This window comes from Citrus clementina, unplaced genomic scaffold (genome assembly GCF_000493195.1).
Source record: "Citrus clementina cultivar Clemenules unplaced genomic scaffold, Citrus_clementina_v1.0 scaffold_9, whole genome shotgun sequence".
In the NCBI taxonomy this organism is placed as follows: Eukaryota; Viridiplantae; Streptophyta; class Magnoliopsida; order Sapindales; family Rutaceae; genus Citrus; species Citrus x clementina.
In genome coordinates, this window is record NW_006261964.1 from 555,668 (window position 1) to 574,699 (window position 19,032).

The window sequence follows — 19,032 nt, forward strand, 5'->3', positions numbered from 1 at the left end:
GTTGGGGACACGTCGAATCAAAATATTCTCTCAGGTAGGGCATCTACCATTGTTTACACGAATAATAATTAAGAATTAGGCATAATAAAATGGCCACCTATTGAAATTTCTTACTATATTTAAACCATCGATGTGACATATTTCCAATGTTGTAAGGGAATCTTTTAGGATAAAATTATGTCAAGTTGAATTGGGAAAAAAAATGATAAATACAAGTTCTTGGAATCATGAAATATAAATCCCCTCAATTTAGTATACGCAAACAAATATTAAACAAAGGGTTTTTAATTAAGTTAGAATTTGATTTTTGACCAGACTAAACTATAAAAAAAAATTGTCATGAATTATCATTATATTTGAGTGAAGATCAGATGAAAATATATATATTTGTACGTAAATTATTAAATATCAGGCAAAAATTAAAGGGATCTATATATATATGCATGCATGTCTATAACTTACAGTTTGTAAAACTAACCTGTATCTATACGCATGCATGTATATGTTATTTTAATAAACACTACTGTAAATTTGTAACAAAAATGAGCTTACAGTTTGGGACATGTCAACTTCCAAAGTGAGAGCCAACTCACTTTCATGTAACTTGTCTTGCATAAAAGAAGAAAATAGATCAAAAACAAGACAGTCAAAATAAGTAAATTAACTCAATTCCATCTCTCTTTCATCTTTTTTTGGGTTCAAGTTGTTATTATTTCCTTTTAACCCAAGAAATATGGCTCTGACCTCATCACATTAATGAGGAGTGGAAAGCACTTTCAAGGAAATCAGCTTTTTCTGAAGAACGTTTCTTTGGTATAAAAAGTGCTTTTGAATTAATTTACTCCCCAATAATACTGTACTGTGGATATCTATGCTGCACATACAGGAGCAGTCACGAGGGGAACTTGTTGCGCAGACAGATCTGAAAGAATATTTATTCTCTCTTTCTGTTTAATTCTCATACAACAACATAAAAAACAACGAAACTGATGCCTGGCAGCAGCATAATATTTCTGCACAAATGATAACAAAGATGATAAAATTACAAAAACACTTTTAATTAATTCATTCATTCATTCATTCATTTATTACTCATCTTTACATACAATACAACAACAACTCTTCGAAGTTGAAACATTTTCCTCCTAATTTATACATTAAATTAATGAAACCTCACATTGGAATTTAAGGCCTTCATTGAATTGGATAATTGAGGAAAGATGCGTAAATTATTTTTACTATGATTCAAACAGCTCAGGAGGGATAGACAAGGAAGGAGAAGATGAGTTGGGCGGAAACGGGGAAGAACGGAGATTAAATCCTATATCAGAAAGTTGAGATACAGAATTTATAACGGAACGAAAAATAAACGGAAAGAACACAACACGGGGTCTTACAAGGTCAAGAAAAGGTCTTACAAGGTCAAGAAGACACAAAAGAAAAAAAAAAACTTGAAAAGAAATCAAGAAAAGTTATTGAAAAAGCTCAGGTAGGATAGCACCAAATTAGGATGAACGGGAGGCAGCTATTGAAATGGATACCCTAGCTCCCAATTCAAAGCTGGCCATCACGAGTCCATCCCTGGCGGCAGCTGCTGCTGCTTTCTTGTTTTTGCTTCCATGCATGATTTTTACTGTACGCAAAACAGAAGTACATGTACATCAAACACAACATCAAGTAGTTATATATGTTTATTTACATGCCAAGCAAGAACATAAAAGTTTTTTGCAACTATATAATAATAAAAATAAATAAGAAACAGAATACAAGTGTGACGTTAGTGCTAAGAATGAAAAATTTGGCATACCTGGTAAAATTTTGGGTCTTTTTTTCATTTTTGAGATTTTTTTTTTTGTGAAAAGAGTTAGAGAGAGAGAGAGAGAGAGAGAGAAGGAAGAAGGAGAATAATTAGAAGAAGAAAGTGAGCGAAGGATGGAAGGGAAAAGTGGGGAGGAAGCAAAGATTTATAAGGGGGGGGGAAAATTGAGTGTGGGCGGCCACAGGCACTGGGCTGTGCACTGATGGACGCTGTCAGTGACAGGTCGAAGGCCCAGAAAGAATGTGTACGTCATTGGCAGAGATGGGCCTGCCCAGTGAAGCTGACCGCGGCTGCCCGCCTTACCGTTCTCTTCTTCTCTGTCACTAATAGCTCGGGTTTTTAACATCGGAGTCCCTGTTTTTTTTAATATATATTTTCGGAATAAGAGCATGTAGTTTGTAAATTTGTATAGAATAGACTATCACTAAAATAGAATTTCGATTTTCGCAATTAATTTATTCGAGTAAATAAGTTGATGAGACAAGGTATTTTAGTTATTCAAGATAAGGGACTTGATTGGATGGTTTAAAAAAATAATAATAATGAGGGACTTGATTGAGTATTCTTCTTATTTAATTATAAGGAATGAGTTATTTATAAATATTTATTTGTAAGTGTGAGATTTATAGCACAAACTTTTTTAAGTTATACATATTTAGTAAACTCTTTCTTCTTCTTCTTCTTCTTCTTTTTTTAAATAAAGTTTCAATAGAGATAGAAAACTTTTATATATATATAAATTTGAAAATAAATTAATAAAAAAGAGAAGAGTTATAAAATTCTCATGTACAAGAGGTTAAGTTATGAAACGATACTTAGAATAGCCCTACACATCATCAAATAACTTTTTCCTCATAGCCATTGGTGGATAATCCCATTAAGTATACATGGAACAAGAGAAGCCCAAGTTAGCCAAGCAATTTGCTACAAAATCTCCTTCTCGAAAAATATGAGAGCTGCTGAAAACTATATTTTTAATCAAGGTACAACAATTAATCCATCTATTATGGATGCGCTATGGAGGAGCAAATTTAGGATTTTGAAGATAAGACAGTGCAGCAGTAGGGTTGCTCTCTAACCAAACATATTGCCCTCTATTAGCTGCTTCTTCAATAGTCACAATAATATGAAATATTTAAGCATAAAATGAAGAATGAAGACCTAAAGGCATTGCAAAGCAACCTTTAAAGGCTCCATTAAGTCCCTTGAAAACAGCATCACAAGCTGCCTCTCCGAGATTTCTTTTACCAAGGTCATTTGTATTAATTTTAACCCAAGGAATTAGAAGAGAATGCTAGAAAACTAAAACTACATTCGGAGCACATCACAACGGCTTCTTTATGCCCAATATATCATAAATTGGAACCTAGGTAGCTACATGTCCTAGACAATAAGAGTTTAATAAAATAATGTGAGAAGAAATGATGGCCTTTAGTTGAGACAAGGAAAGTACATGATTTTCAAAACGTAATAAGTTTTGAGCTTTCCACATATAATGAAGCAAGTTGAAGTAAGTCATGCACTAAAGGGAGGCCGTGTGATGAGAGCATCTATCATTAAGAATTAACTTTCGTAAACTCACAAGATCTCCATTCGTGGGAAATATGACTCTGAATAAAGAAGTGAGCCACTCCCAAAGCTGTTGAGAGAACATGAATAGAGATAGAAAACTTGACTTGTTAAGAACCAGCTCTTATTTTTTTATTATTGTTTAAACTCAAGTTACTATAAGCGTAAAATACGTTCACAACCAACTGAGTTACACCAATAAAGTATACTTAATTGATGTATGTATGTTTTTATGAATTTAAATTGATTGTAGACTTATGATTTTGTTAGTAAATTGTATTATTGTAATATAATATCGCTTAAGAAGATTTTTTGATAATAGTGGATTAATTTAGTTTATATTAATAAATTAGATCTGTTTATGTAATAATATTTGACTATATGGACATAAATATTATTATCCGAAGGTGAAAGAGTGGCATTTAAAGAAACCATACAATTCTTCATCGGCCCGAAAATTTTTACTGTAGGTTACAGTTTCGGGAATGTCCGTACAATTGGATGATTAAGATGATATCCCGTCTTGTTCCACACGCGGCAGGTTTTGGTCCGTTCGTCTTCTGATGTGCTCGTGTGGTTCCAATACCCCCACGAAACTGAAAACACCCCTTGTAGGAACCCCAATTTCAGCATTTTTCTCATTTTTACTATATCTAGGATCCATTTTGTCACCCCCCCCCCAAAAAAAAATATCCTCATTAAATAATTATATTATATATATTCATTTATTTATCCAAATAAAAAAGTATGAAGTCAAATAGTACACAACAATTTAACTAATTTGAATTGGTTTATTTTTAATGAAACAAATAACATACCTAAATACTTCTCTCGATTATTAATTTATTGATAATTTTGTCAATTTAAGGTCGGCTATATGTTGATTAAATTACAATACAAGATTAGACTAGCGAAAGCTGGTTACAGTTATCTAGGCAGCAATAATTTTATTGTACAAGAATTTCTTCCATAACAGTTCATGCAAAGTAAACATTTGTAAGGAAATTGGAGAATAATTACAAAGCCAACTAAATTGAATGAGAATCAATTTGGAGTTTTTGTTTATTGCCATTTTGCATTCATACAAAGCAAGTGTAGATACCGGCACAATAAGCTAAATGCAAAATCCAATGTAGGACAGTGGGAGTTGGGACAACGAAATGGGGAAATGGGAATCTAGGTAATTGCACTGAACCTTAAAACTGAGAGTACGGGCACTTTAAAATTTTATAAAAATTGTGCTTTTAATTAATTAACTAAGAACTAAATAAAACAATTTTGTCGAGATTTGTGGGAAAATGGAACCTCAAGGGCGTGCTTGTGACTAGTGAGGCTGACGAGGCCTTTAATTTAACATCACAGTCTCCAAAGATGGATTTGGTCAAAATAATATAATTACGAGCAAATCTCACTACCCAATTCCTTGGCCTGCGTTTTGTTTGTAGTATTTTAACCACATGAGTATCATGAGTTTTAAATTCCACATGCTTTGACTCCTCTTAGGAGCCAGCAAAGATTCATAGATGTCGTGTACTGCCTATAAATTTTCCAAGTTAAAAGCTAATTAATTATGCACGAGTGCTTGCAGCGTTCACTATATAACTATAACCCATTAATCGTCTAACACAACGCCCCTTATACTTTGTTAAAAACTTTAAACTCTTTATTACACTCCTAAATTATTCGTTACTCACCCTATAAATTTTTGTATATTATACATATTGTGACGAAACGTCCAAAGTTGAATAATATAATAATTTTAAATATCGTAAATTTATTAAAATAAATAAATAAAAAATATTATTTTATAATAAAATTCTACTAATTTAAATGAGAAAAGTAAAACAAATGGTGTCCAAATCTGAAATATAAAAAAAATCTTAAAAGAAACAAAATTTTTTTTAAGACTAAAAAAATCACAAAAAAAGAAGCGAAATTTCCAGTTTGATCATCGAATAAAAGGATAATTTTTAAAAACCTCTCATGAGGTTTGGACTTGTTGCAAGTAGATGGCGAGAATCTGTTTATTTGTAAAAAATCTCCTACCATCAGTTAACTTTAACATTGACCGTTAGTTGACTGTGCAAAGACAATATTACCCTCAACAACAATTTGTAGACGGAAATAACTAAAAAAAAAATTAAAATTGTTGGCGCGAAAAGCACAAACCCTATTTTTTGACAATTTTATCCTTGTCAATTCCAAAAATTTACAATATCATAGGTAAAGATTATAACTATTTTATTTTCAAGTTTTTAATCTTATCTTTTTTGTAGAAACTTTAAGAAAATATCAATAATTTAAAGAGAATTTTTTAAAATTTAAATTTTATCTTTCTTGTAGGAACTTTAAGAAAATATCAATAATTTAAAGAGGGTAAAATAACCAATAATTTTAATTTTTTTTTAGTTATTTCTGTCTACAAATTATTGTTAAGGGTAATATTTTCTTTGCACAGTCAACTAACGGTCAATGTTAAAATTAACTGACGGTAGGGAGTTTTTTACAAATAAATTAATTCTCGCCATCTACTTATAACAAGTCCAAACCTCAAGGGAGGTTTTTAAAAATTACCCACGAATAAAATGGTATAAGTTTTAAAACGGTATATTATATTAAAAAAAAAAGACACTTAAAACCTAAGTTATGACGCACGAAAGACACCCTACTCGTTCCATGCAACCAACCGACATCATAATGATTATAAGTAGAAGTCAAAATGAGAAACTCGAGAGCATAATTGAAAAACTTAGGAACTTCAATGGAAATGTAGGTGCTTCTAAAAAACAATGGCATTGCTATAGTCATTCTCCAGTAATGCATTAAATAATGACTAAAATTCTGTAGCAAAACAAATGGCATTGAAGTTGAAGCTGGTTGTGCGATTATTGGCCAAGTCTTTGACATTTTGCGAACACCAGTATTTGCATGATCCTGTCCATAATTCTTCTGGATCAATCATACACAGACTGCAGCTGCTAGCCAGCTAGCTCATTAATTGACTTCCCCCAACCCATTATTTCCTGTCCACTTCACCCACGAGGCGGCTCTTAGTGTACATGTGCAGCATAGCATGCCCATGCTTAAAGCTTTGTCTTTTCTTAAACATGCCCGTCCTCGTAACTAGCCTACTAGTTTGAATTAAGAACATCTCTAAAAAAAAACTCCAATAATTTCACTCTTAAAATAATTATTTATTTACTTACTTATATGATAAATAAAAAAATATATTATTATCTAAAAGTCTTTTCAAATAGAAATAAATTAATATTATTTTAATTAAATAAATATTTTTTAAAAAATAAGGATAATTAAAGTACTTTTCTCTCTCTATTCAATAAAAAATAATAAAATATAAATTGAAGAGGGAAAAAGTAACTCTATAAAATTGAAGATAAAAAATTATTTTTTTTAAAAAAATATTAATTATAGTGTCTTTTAAAATCTTAACTGTTTGTGTGACTCTTTAAATAAGTAATAAAATTTTATTTAAAGAGTTTTTTTAAAGATGTTCAAAGTTAATTATTGTCTGTTAAAGTTTAAATATGATTGTTGGGGATACTTACTGACGAGTTCAAGTTTCGTTCAGTAAACACTATCTATTTTATTTATTTAGAATAAAAAGGTTTCAAGAGAATTAAGCAAGTTTATGTAATTAAGTTACCGTTTTGACTTAAAGCGTAATTTGATAAAGGCCCCAACAATAAAAATATTACAGTCTCTGCGATTTTTTTTTTCCTAAAAGAGTTAATTAGAATAGGCATGTAGACATGTAGCTCGTACTTAAGTAGACACGTCACTTTAATAGAATTTTATGAACTTGTCATGTGACCAATATCACTTTTAGAAATTTAGTTCACGTACCAACGGGCCTTTGGTCTAGTGAGAGAGTCCTTGCACTTAGAATAATGAGTGTAAGAGTTCGAGCCTCCATAAAAGTATTTATGAGGCTTATTTACAATCCTTCCTCAATTATCAAATAATTAAATGGAGACAGTTTATTCCTCACAAAAGGTGAGTAGAGTGGACAGCCCTCGAATATTTGAGAGGATTTAAAGAATTTGGACAGCGCTTCAAAAGAGTACATGCCACGATGAAGGTCTCAATTGTAAAATCTATTTGTAAATATTAATTGTAATACCTACAGTCTTGTATAACAATATTAAAAAAAAAAAAATTAGTTCACGTAATCCGAAGTGATCCAACCACAAGACGCTTTGGTCAAACTTGACCCAGTACAATGTTGATTGAAAACTTTATCTCGAAGGTCACAAAGATTCCAATAGTGGTTCAACCTTGGTCAATAAAATGATTCGTATCACTTTGCAAAAGAATTAATAGAGATTTTATTTGTCCCCTCGAGTAGGTGTAACTTTTTTTTTTTTTCGTTTTAATTAACAAAATTTCCCTCATCCTATATGGGATTTCTATACGTTGGACAACGTTGCTCAAAATAATTAATAGCAAGAACAATTGTACATCAATATGCATGGGCATGGGCCAGGGGCCAATTGTTTGGCCTCTGCTAAAATGGGCAATCTGATCTGACAAATGAGCCTTCAAAATCCGTAACAAGGACCAAATTTGGCTACAGACATGCACTACTTGGGAAACATGTGTCCCTCTGAGAAGTTGCGTAATTCGCATTGCTTGTTTGAAATTTTCAACCCCGAATTTAAAATTTCAATTTTGTGACCAAATCAGGGAAGCAAATAGCAAAAAAGCTACTCTGCGTGTAGAGATAAAAGAAGAAATGTTGAATTTTTTTTTTCTTTCTTTTTTTTAATTTCATCATGTACATGTCAGATGCCGCCAAATTGGAGCCATTTTTGCTTTTTGGTGTTTTTGAAAATAGCAAAGACAGGCCCATTTGGGCCAAGAAACATACAAATTACAAAACCTGCAAAGATTCTTGCAAGTGTGTGAATAATTGTAATTCAGGTTTCATGGTCCAAACTACAGGTCTCCAGCATCCATGAAATATGATGACACCCCCAGCTGGATTTGTGACCCTTTTAAAATTTTTGAATTTATAAGTGGGCCGTCATAATTTTTTTTTTGATAATTTCAACTATAATTTTAAAGCGAAATACACTTTTTTTTTTATTTATTGCGAAAACCTATTTAAGATTGCTAAATGGTAACTAAAGTATACTATCTTTTAATCTTAGATTTTCGTTTTAAAAAGTATAGATATCTGCACTTAATAACTTGTAAGATTATTACAAACTTTCATCCATATAACAAATGAACGATAGTGGATACAATGCCTGAAAAGCCTATGCATGCACATCATAAATATAGAAGAGTAAATATTGAAAAAGAAATCAAATGGTGAAATGAAATAATGGAGAAGAGAAAGTACGTTATCTCCGAGATTGTGATACTTACAAATGCTTAGTCTTCACTATTCGCACCAACAGGTTTAGGGTGTCAATATTGTTATACATCACAGCATATATGCATATTGTAAAACTGAATCTCCTAGTAATGATATATGAATTCATCACCTAATTTTGCCGCCGAATGAGAGCATGTGAATTGTATAACATCTACATTGTTTAATTTGTAAAGCAAACGAATTAGTGGTAATAAGTTCTTTATATAATTTTATTTTCAAATGGGCAAATAAACACTCAAGTGATATTGATGTTGAATATTTTTGAAAAATGATACTTAAGACTGCCGGCCGATGCCGGTAACTCTGTATGAAGTATAGGCGTCTTGATCGGATAGTTCACAATCAAATCTTGTAGGCCTCTTTCACGTGATTCTATGATTGGTGTAGTGGTCTCTGTGTGTGTTTTTTTTTGTTTTTATTATTTTGGGGGGCAGACATTACTATACGTATAAAGAACAGTAAAAGTTCTTTTTTCATAGAAATGGATATGGGGATCAAGCCACCACCATGAAATCTAAATCAATCTATGTTAAGTGTGAGTGTATGTCTATAAGGTATTAATTATTACTAAGTAAGTTTTTCTTTTCCCCCCTTTATGAAGCAGTGTTATGCACATGGTGTGATCCTTTAATTTGCTTGTCCTAAGCTAGTTATCTTGCAGAAAAGCCTAATGCAAAGAGAAGGTGAGAGAACTGCTGCACAGCTATGGTTTCGATTGAAGGTGAAGCGGAGCGCGAGCCCTTTCTTTTCCCCCATTAATTTTCTGTCTCGTTTCTGAATGGACTGATAAGTAATTATTTACTTATTCTGGTTTATAATGTGTCTGTAATGACACTGTCCAAATTATTCCATAGTGACAGCCCTTTCTACTTTCTTTAATTTGCTTTCTTCTTCTAAAGACCGACCTGCTAGGCCGCAATGGAGATTTAATTTGATGTACGTAAAGCTTAAGCTTCTTCTGGAGTTTTACAAGCTGTAACTTTGAATTATAGATGATACTCAAAAGTTTAATCATTATCACTAGTCCCTTTATTTTACCCCTACTGTATTACTATATTGTTACAGCAAACTGCATGTAGTTAATCATCGGCTTCAGTATCATATACTTTGACTTGAGCCGCCCCTCAATACTTGCAGGCTTATTTGTGGTCATCGTGCTCCAACATAAACATATCAACAATGTCAAGAACTTTTTCTCTATTTATATTCCGCCATTCACGTCTACAATTGAACGAAGCAAATTCAAAGCTTTAAAGTCTACTCACATCGTAAATATTAAACAATAATGTTAGAGATCCTAACGTTTGAATTCCAACCTAAATTCTAATACTATATGTTACTTATTTATTGGACGAATGATTTCATAACTTAAAAAATTACTTAACTATCATCTAATGTCACATCAAATAAACAAAACCACTGTAAAAAATGAAAAAAAAATAAATGCAATCGAGAATAATTTTTCAATAAAATAAATAACAACTCATGAGAAGGAGTGAGATTTTAAAAATTTCTTTTTCCTTATCTTAATGTCTATTTATCATGTTAAAAATGCTTAATTTCAGTTTATCCCTCTAATTAATAAATTAACAATCTTCAAAATCCTCTCAAAATTATTTAAAAATTTACTGCTAACAAAAATCGACAAAATTGTCAAAGTATTTGAGCTGAAGCGGTGCCTTTTCACCCTCCAAAATCTAACGGCCATAAATATGCGGAAAGCTCGCAACAGCACTGCCATTAGATTGGATGGACCACCATTCCAAATAATTCTAGGACCACACGATCATTTCCCTTTCAAACAGCATCTTTCACGCGCTAAAGCAAGGGTCCGTTTGGCACGATGCACTCTAGCCATTCATTCAAATATTCAATCATTCCCCATGGCAATTGGCAAAGATCCGTTAAAGCAACAAACACGTGTTGCTCACGCGAGACAAAGACATTCTTGCTATGTTTCGCCTACCACGTGGAGATCCAGTAGGCTCGCCCCGTCACTGTACTCAGCTTTCATTGTCTCAGTATGGAACTCAATCTAGTTCAAAACACCGTGATGTATTTTTCTTCTTCTTTGAATGAAATCGAAAATTGAGATAGATGACAATAGTAACACTGCTTGTATCGGCGACGCAGCTCGCCGGAATCTTAGTGACGGTGACTGTGGCGGCGAACGCCTTCTCTTTTTCGCGTTATCGGAAAAAGAACCTCCTGCCGTTGCGGTCTCCAATTGACGAGTCTGCTGATATTCTGGCCTCCTTCAATGTCGACGGTTAGTGAATGAACTTCTTTTTAGCATTTTTGGTATTATCTTCGGACCTTTATATTGCAAAACGATGTCGTAATAGCTTGATTAATTTTAGATTAAGCATTATAGGCTTAAACTTCCTCAGGCACCAATCAATGAATTTCCATAAGTGATGCTAAACGATGTCGTAATAGCTTGATTAATTTTAGATTAAGCATTATAGGCTTAAACTTCCTCAGGCACCAATCAATGAATTTCCATAAGTGATGCTAAACGATGTCGTAATAGCTTGATTAATTTTAGGTTAAGCATTATAGGCTTAAACTTCCTTAGGCACCAATCAATGAGTTTCCATATGTGATGCTAAGTGATGCCGTAATAGCTTGATTAATTTTAGATTATAGACTTAAACTTCCTTAGGCATCAATCAATTAATTTCCATGTGTGATGTATCAGTAATTATTGGCTTTATTATTGCTTAAAACGAGAGATCCTTTCAAACTGTTTGTAAAGTGATTACTTGTCTTAACATCTCATGGACTTATATTAGGGCCTAGTGTGGAATTTGCATCCAAACTTTACATGTATAACATTTTCTCATAGTTGGAATGCAACTATCATCGATGATGTCATAATAAAGTTGATAATCACTAATACATGATATTTGTTGACTAGTGCTGCATGGGTTGAGACTTGGAAACAATTAATTATCACTTTACAATGCTGTCTACAGTGCTCAACCCGACTCTCTATTGAAAAAACTTAAGCTGTCCCCGCATTTTCATTCTTATCCCACAACTTATTAAGTATTATGTAATAATCAAAACACTTATCTTAATGTGTCAACAACAGAAAACTTGGGGTATAATGGAAAGTTTGAGGTTTTCAACAGGCAGTGGTAGGGTGCTCAGAATGTTGCATGTCTTCTTGTTTTGAAAGTGGCTAAGTATTTTCAGTTTCTGTTAATCAAAATTTTGTTTTTCTTGTCTTTTGTGACGCAGCGGAAGGGGAAGATGAGTTTTTCTTCGGATTGGCTACGGCACCAGCACATGTTGAGGACAGACTTAATGATGCTTGGCTTCAGTTTGCAGAAGACGAGCCAAGAAAGAAGTCATATAAGGAGGTTTTGGAACCTGCAGATGCATTAATGGGTGCAGCTGCTGGTGATGTTGGGTCTCAGCAAGCTCCATTACCGAGTAATGAAGTTAATAAGACGAAGAAGAAAAGGAAGCCTGTTAAGTTAAGCATAGAAGCTATGATTAGGGGATTTCAAAAGTACATAGAAGTAGATGAAGGAGAAGAAGTATCGGGAGAAAATGAAGTACCAACAGAAAATGAAGAAGTCCATCACAAAGTAACTGCATGGCACAATGTTCCTCACCCGTAAGCTTAATTACATAATCTGATGTCTTGAATCTTTGAAGACTGTTTTTATTAGGAAATGTATCTAGCATAGGTCTAGCCCAGTATCATTTCTTTTTCAATCATTGCATTTTCAAAACTCACTCTTTTTTCCTCAATTCAATAACTTGATATGTTGCAGGGAAGAAAGGCTACGATTTTGGTCTGATCCTGATATAGAACTGAAGCTGGCAAAAGACACTGGTGTCAGTGTCTTTCGGCTGGGAATTGATTGGTCAAGGATCATGCCTGCGGAGCCAGTCAATGGTCTTAAAGAAACTGTAAGTCTTATTTATTTTTCATATAGCTAATGCATTTGATTGAATCTTTGAACCCTGGTTGGAGACCTAAAACAGTTCTGACGTTTAACTTACCATTAGAAAATCCACCCAAATTTCATACTCTTGACATTTTTTGAGCTGTATCTTTGCTTAGCTATGTTGCATGACTTTCTTTCTAGGTTAATTTTGCAGCACTGGAGCGATATAAGTGGATCATCAATAGGGTTCGCTCCTATGGAATGAAAGTGATGCTGACCCTGTTCCATCACTCATTGCCAGCATGGGCTGGTGAGTATGGCGGTTGGAAGCTGGAAAAAACTATTGACTATTTCATGGATTTTACCAGGTTAGTTTTGCTTTAACTGTCGACTATTTCATGGATTTTTCCAGCTGTTCAAGTTACCATCAATTTTCTGAAATGATGAAGGTTGTATCAGTGGCTGCTCTGTGTTTTTATCCACCTTTCAGGAACAAAATGATAGTAACACAAATTTATAGTTATTCGTAAATCAAAATTAAGTGAAATGTACCCTTAAGGAAAATGATTTCTAGTAATTGATTTGGCAATGGCAATCAATTCCGATGTATGCACGTGGTTTCTTGCTTTAGGGAATGACTAGTATTTTTCTTATCAGCCTTGCAAGTCTTACATGTTCTGCTTTTCTGCAGGCTTGTTGTCGACAGTGTATCAGATATCGTAGATTATTGGGTAACATTTAATGAGCCGCATGTCTTTTGTATGCTCACTTACTGTGCGGGGACTTGGCCTGGTGGTAATCCTGATATGCTGGAAGTTGCCACTTCTGCCTTACCTACTGGTGTTTTCAATCAAGCCATGCATTGGATGGCCATTGCACACTCAAAGGCCTATGATTATATTCATGCAAAAAGGTTTTTCTTCCCCTTATAAGCTTCAGAAAAGAATCCTGCACTGAATTTTTCTTGATAGATGGCAAGTTGGAACACTGAGTAGTTAGCACAAACACACAAATTTATTTTATGATTCTTGTGTTTCCTGTATAAGCTATACATTTTGTGGACAAATGACTTATCCATCTCAAATCAACATAACTGAAAATTCCTTTAATTCAAAGTAACTGAGGCTGTTTACTGAAATATTTTCGTCATCACATTTGTCTCTGTGTATATTCTTTTCTAAATTCTGAGCATTGTATCTCTTCTCACAACTTACATTTTTCTTACATCTCCATAATTGCTTGATAAGCGAGTTACTTTAATGCATCCACTAAGTTTCTATTGCTTTTCCATCATATCAATTTTACCATTACTTTTTCTTTTACTTTCAGCAGCACATCAACAAAGTCGAAGGTTGGGGTAGCACACCATGTATCATTTATGCGACCATATGGTCTCTTTGATGTTGCTGCGGTTACATTGGCTAATACCCTTACCACCTTTCCATATGTGGATAGTATCTCTGACAGGCTGGATTTTATGGGCATTAACTACTACGGACAGGTGCTTTTTTAGCCTCTTTATTCAGTAAGATTGTAAACAACCCGGTCTTACCAATCAATATTTCTCTGTGCAGGAAGTGGTCTCTGGTCCTGGCTTGAAGCTAGTAGAGACTGATGAGTACAGTGAATCTGGACGTGGCGTATATCCTGATGGTCTGTTCCGTGTGCTGCACCAGTTCCATGAAAGATACAAGCATTTGAACTTACCCTTCATCATAACAGAAAATGGGGTTTCTGATGAGACAGATCTGATTCGTCGACCATATCTTATAGAACATTTGCTTGCTGTTTATGCTGCCATGATTACAGTTTTGTCTCTTAGCTTTTCACTCATTGAAATTTGGTTAATTGATTATATAATCGTCATATGTTAGACCTTATCATTGTTGATTTACAGGGTGTCCCTGTGATTGGTTATCTTTTTTGGACTATTTCTGACAATTGGGAATGGGCTGATGGGTATGGTCCCAAGTTTGGACTCGTTGCAGTGGACCGGGCAAACAATCTTGCCCGCATTCCTCGTCCTTCGTACCATCTATTTACCAAGGTAACAGTTCATTTTTGTTTTGCATTGACTATCTTGGTCCTTCTGGAAACTCTTGTGGTGTTTATCAATGGTTTAGATCAAATCTTGATTTCAGGTAGTCACTACTGGTAAAGTCACACGTGAAGACCGAGCACGTGCATGGAGTGAACTTCAATTAGCTGCTAAACAAAAAAAGACACGACCATTCTATCGGGCAGTTAATAAACATGGATTGATGTATGCAGGTAAATGAACTCATTTCATCTTCTTGGAATTTACTCTTGTTATTCATTATCAATCACTTGCATCCAAGACTCTTGCTTGTTTAATTGTACTCCTGTATTCTTAATCTTTGCTTTGTTAACAGGCCAACTAGATTTCAGATTTTCCCCTGACTAAGAAGTACTAGTAGTATGAAGAGCTTGGAAAAACATTATAAATTTGTGTAGGCCAAACTAGTCATGTGGAGCATAAGTATCATACATGTATCTGAATCATATTCCTTGTCAATGGTGGTAGTTGTAATTCATTTTTTTAATTATTTTTATTGAGATCCCTCTAAGTAAGGTATGCAATAACATTCATTTCCTTCTTTTGACAGGAGGCCTTGATGAACCAACTCAACGGCCTTATATCCAACGAGATTGGCGGTTTGGACACTATCAGATGGAAGGTCTGCAGGACCCACTAAGCCGCTTATCAAGATGCATTCTGAGACCATTCTCTATTATAAAGAAAAGAGAACCTCAGAAGGATGATGCTGAATTGGTTGTCCAACCTCTTCAATTCAGTATCTAAGTGCCTATCTCTGCTGGCGATCTTTATGATTTCCTTCTCTAAAGCTACCGAGGTATGCCAACTTCCGTAGCACCTTCTTTTGTGTTAGTCTTCCAAACCTACGAGATTTACGACGTGCTGTTTTCCTTGTTTCTTATTTTTGTTAATCTGTGTTATTAGAGAAAAAAACATGCTTATTTTGTGCATAATGCTCTCTTTTTTTTTTTCTTTTTTTTTTGGGAATTGATAGGACATGATTCAATTGCTTAAAGGTATCTGTTGCAACAGATAAATGATGTTCATAAGGATGTTGGCGCCTGGCGGTCATATATTATTGAAACAGATTGGTTATTTTTCTTAGAAATGATGCAAATGAAATGTTGTATAAATAATTAATTTGGAAAACAAATTACGTATGTAAGAAATCATCTTAATATATAACAATTCCCTCTGTAGATTTCCTTTATTTCTGCATCAATTTAGGATGAATTTAATTTATGCTTTTAATGCTGAGAAGCAGATACAGACGGGTGAACCGTGCAAAATGCCATCTCCAAGATAAAAAGGACAAATCATAAGCTGACACTTAATGTCACGCGACCGATGTGCCTTCTAGTCCTGGCAACCTGTGAATTTTTTTCTTTCAAAAAATATTTTGAAAGAGCAACTTGGGATTGTAAATTTTGTGATGGCATTTTCTATTTGCTTTCTTTTACAAATTTATATTCTAACCCCTATTAGTTATTATATGAGGAGTAAAATAACTGCTACATTCAAGATTGTTTTCGTCCCATGTCATATAAGTGATTTACAAGCAGAAAAAACTTCACTATTTTCATATTCGCACTTTCAAGTGATACTACCAATTGTGTTGTGCCACGGCATATTATTAAAGAAGTGATGATTGTGTATAATAGAAGAAGATGTATACATATTCAATTTCGAGTTTTTGATTGGTACGATATCAAACAGTGAAAGAGAAAGTTAGTTGTTGTACAACTCCCCAGTACATACATAAAGTCCCTCTCATGCATTAGTGAGAAGGAATACAATAAACTCTATTTGACCACTCAAGTCAACGAAGGAAAAATTGAGTGTTTGCTATTAGTAATCATCTTAAATTACGTCCATTGCTTAGCTTTCCAGATGGATTGGCTTTGTCTGGTTGACATTAGCTTCATGACAAACATCATTTTCTTAAACACCACGTCCCTTTACTTGCGTAAAAGATTAGAATCTCGATTCTCAAAGAGAATACTTAAGAAGATTTCGCAAGCATATTCCTAAAATAAACCACTAGTGTTTCTAAGCCTATGCTTCTCTTCAATTCATTATCACACCCTTGAAGAAAACCAATCCAATAATTATCCTCTTGAAAAAAGCTACACGTCGATTACTTCTCCCACTAATCTTACTCTAAGCTCAGTCAAAACCAACTCGTAAACATAATTTATTAAAAAAGACAAACAAGAGCTAATAACAGAATCAGTCGCCGAGATCTTAATGAGATAAGTACCTAGTTGGTTAGATTACTTGTCATAGGTTTAGGTTGGGTTTGGAGATTAACTTTAATTAACTCATCTTTGATCAGAGTGCGACCAAGACAACAATAGTACTGCACCGGATCTTTCATCTGAACTCTGTAATTAGTTTAGTAAATAGAATACAAAAATAGGGGGTTTGAATCCGTACACACTAGTCTTGGAGAGCCTGTAAGTGTTTCTGCATGCACGCACATACAGAATGCTGGGTGTGTGATAAATAAAAAGCAAAAACAGAAATGTAAAAGAAAACACAACTTAATTTAGATATTAGCTACAAACTAAATCATCGATGTTATAATTATTTATTCAATTAGCTATACAATTGTCTGAATAATGTTGTTCAAGTTGTTTACACTTGAACGCAAATTGCTCTTCTTTCCTTCGTCTTCTTCAACTTGAACGCAAATTGTTATTCCGATCACCACGATCATCCTGGAACAGCGAAATCGGAAAGCTCTTAGACAAGCCAGCAGGAGTCTTGAAAGTAATACTTCCATTAGGGGAACTATCGTTGACATAGATTTCACACAATGAAATCCAAATCAAGAACTCTTTGGCTTTCACCCCAGTGGGATTCTTGATCTTGTTCCTCTCAAAATAAGCTGTAACTTCGGTATCAAACCAAACGACGACGTTCTCGAACTTGTGCTTTTTCTTTTGCTTATGCTTCAACCACACAAACCCTAGTTCCTTCACATGACCACATTCCTCTATGTCCCCAAGTGTTAGCAATCCAACGGGTAACCCTATGCCTGCTAACAGAAGCATAAATTTTCTTCTGCAAACTTCATCTCCATGATACACTTCAGCTCTTGCTTTCATCTTTTCGGTTACCAGAGTCATATTGTTGTTGCTGCTGCTCATGAGTTTACTGGGGAGGAGGTTTTGTGGTAACATGATGGCGGGAGGTTGTTTTTAGTTTAGTTTTTGAGGGGCTAAGCCAATTCCAATACGGAATATGAGATGGTATATAATCGTTCGATGCTTGTGTGTTTTGTAGTTTTTTATTTTGTGTTCTCTTTGGTTTCCATCATTGTATATCGCTATCAAATGTGATTATCTTGACGCCTTGTTGCATTAGAAGTTTTATTTCATTCTTAAGAGTTCATGGAATAATAGTATTAATAATTTAATCATGCCTTTAATTCTGAATTAGGAATATCCATTTTCGCCTTCTTTTGGACAAGTGTTGCTAGATTAATTTATCTCAATATAGGCAGGAGACGTAAGATTTTGCAGTAGCTCATTCAGGCTTTGAATTCCACGACGCACCATAATTAAACTTATTTTGAGGTTGATCTGCTAAGACACTTAACTTATGATGTAATGTTAGCATGTGATATTTTAAGAAAACTTTAGAAATGCAGAAAAAATATATTTATTTATATGTGTTCCAAAAAGGTTTTAAAGCTAATTTAACTTGTCACGCACTGATAAATACTTTAATAAACTGTAGAAATGTTTTTTTTTCTTTTTTTAAATGAAAGATGGAAAGATAGATTGGAGAAATATAATGAAAAGTTTGAAGGGAACCTAGTTTTGTACCATACAACCCTTATGGCCATGACTCATAATTTATTAGAGAGTTCGTCTATCTTATAACAACTGTTTAATCATCACCATTTTTTTTTTTTTGGGTTATTCTCAACAAAAATAAATATCCCTAATAGTTCACGGTTAAAAGTGGATGTCAAATAGCTTTACAGTTAAAGTTCCCTCTTATACTCCTAGTTGCTCTGGTCATCCGCCTAAGCTTTGGAGTGGCACTTGGGCTTTTGACCTTCCTGCCAAGATCAAACACTTTGCTTGGAGAGCAGCCTAAAACTTGCTACCAAATTCAGACAACTTAGAAGAAGAGAATCCTGTCAATCTCCAATTTACCAATTGTGTAGAGAACGGGTGGAGACTGCTTACCATGCTCTTTTGAGGTGCAAGGTAGCTAGAAAGCTATGGAGACAGGCCCCTTTCGTAACTGCCATCAATATGGATAT

The 19,032-nt window shown here is 34.0% G+C and overlaps 2 protein-coding genes and 1 long non-coding RNA gene across 5 annotated transcripts; 1 reads left to right on the forward strand and 2 right to left on the reverse strand.

Moving 5' to 3' along the window:
• Positions 1-1,042: 1,042 nt before the first annotated feature.
• Positions 1,043-1,916, reverse strand: LOC18031730. Its single transcript, XR_002905513.1, has 2 exons — positions 1,808-1,916; positions 1,043-1,633 (listed from the first exon to the last, which is right to left on the reverse strand). It is a non-coding gene; the product is annotated as an uncharacterized LOC18031730 (long non-coding RNA).
• An 8,889-nt stretch (positions 1,917-10,805) lies between these two features.
• On the forward strand, positions 10,806-15,963 carry LOC18031490 (beta-glucosidase-like SFR2, chloroplastic). 3 transcript variants are annotated; one of them, XM_024179233.1, is made up of 11 exons: positions 10,806-11,058; positions 12,036-12,417; positions 12,578-12,716; positions 12,896-13,062; positions 13,386-13,607; positions 14,024-14,195; positions 14,269-14,502; positions 14,592-14,741; positions 14,836-14,965; positions 15,088-15,232; positions 15,322-15,412. In XM_024179233.1, the coding sequence occupies exons 1-10, from the start codon at positions 10,887-10,889 to the stop codon at positions 15,117-15,119; spliced, it is 1,800 nt and encodes a 599-aa protein (XP_024035001.1). In that variant the 5' UTR covers positions 10,806-10,886; the 3' UTR covers positions 15,120-15,232; positions 15,322-15,412. The 3 variants fall into 3 exon arrangements, with proteins under 3 accessions (XP_024035001.1, XP_006419313.1, XP_006419311.1); XM_006419250.2 differs by lacking the exon at positions 15,088-15,232 and adding an exon at positions 15,748-15,963 and having other exon boundaries at positions 10,807-11,058; positions 15,322-15,570; XM_006419248.2 differs by lacking the exon at positions 15,088-15,232 and adding an exon at positions 15,748-15,963 and having other exon boundaries at positions 10,808-11,058; positions 14,027-14,195; positions 15,322-15,570.
• Positions 15,964-17,400: 1,437 nt separating this feature from the next.
• LOC18031599 lies at positions 17,401-17,989 on the reverse strand. Its single transcript, XM_006419252.2, has one exon. It carries the CDS (start codon positions 17,936-17,938, stop codon positions 17,432-17,434), a length of 507 nt encoding a protein of 168 aa, XP_006419315.1. The 5' UTR covers positions 17,939-17,989; the 3' UTR covers positions 17,401-17,431.
• Between the last annotated feature and the right edge of the window lie 1,043 nt (positions 17,990-19,032).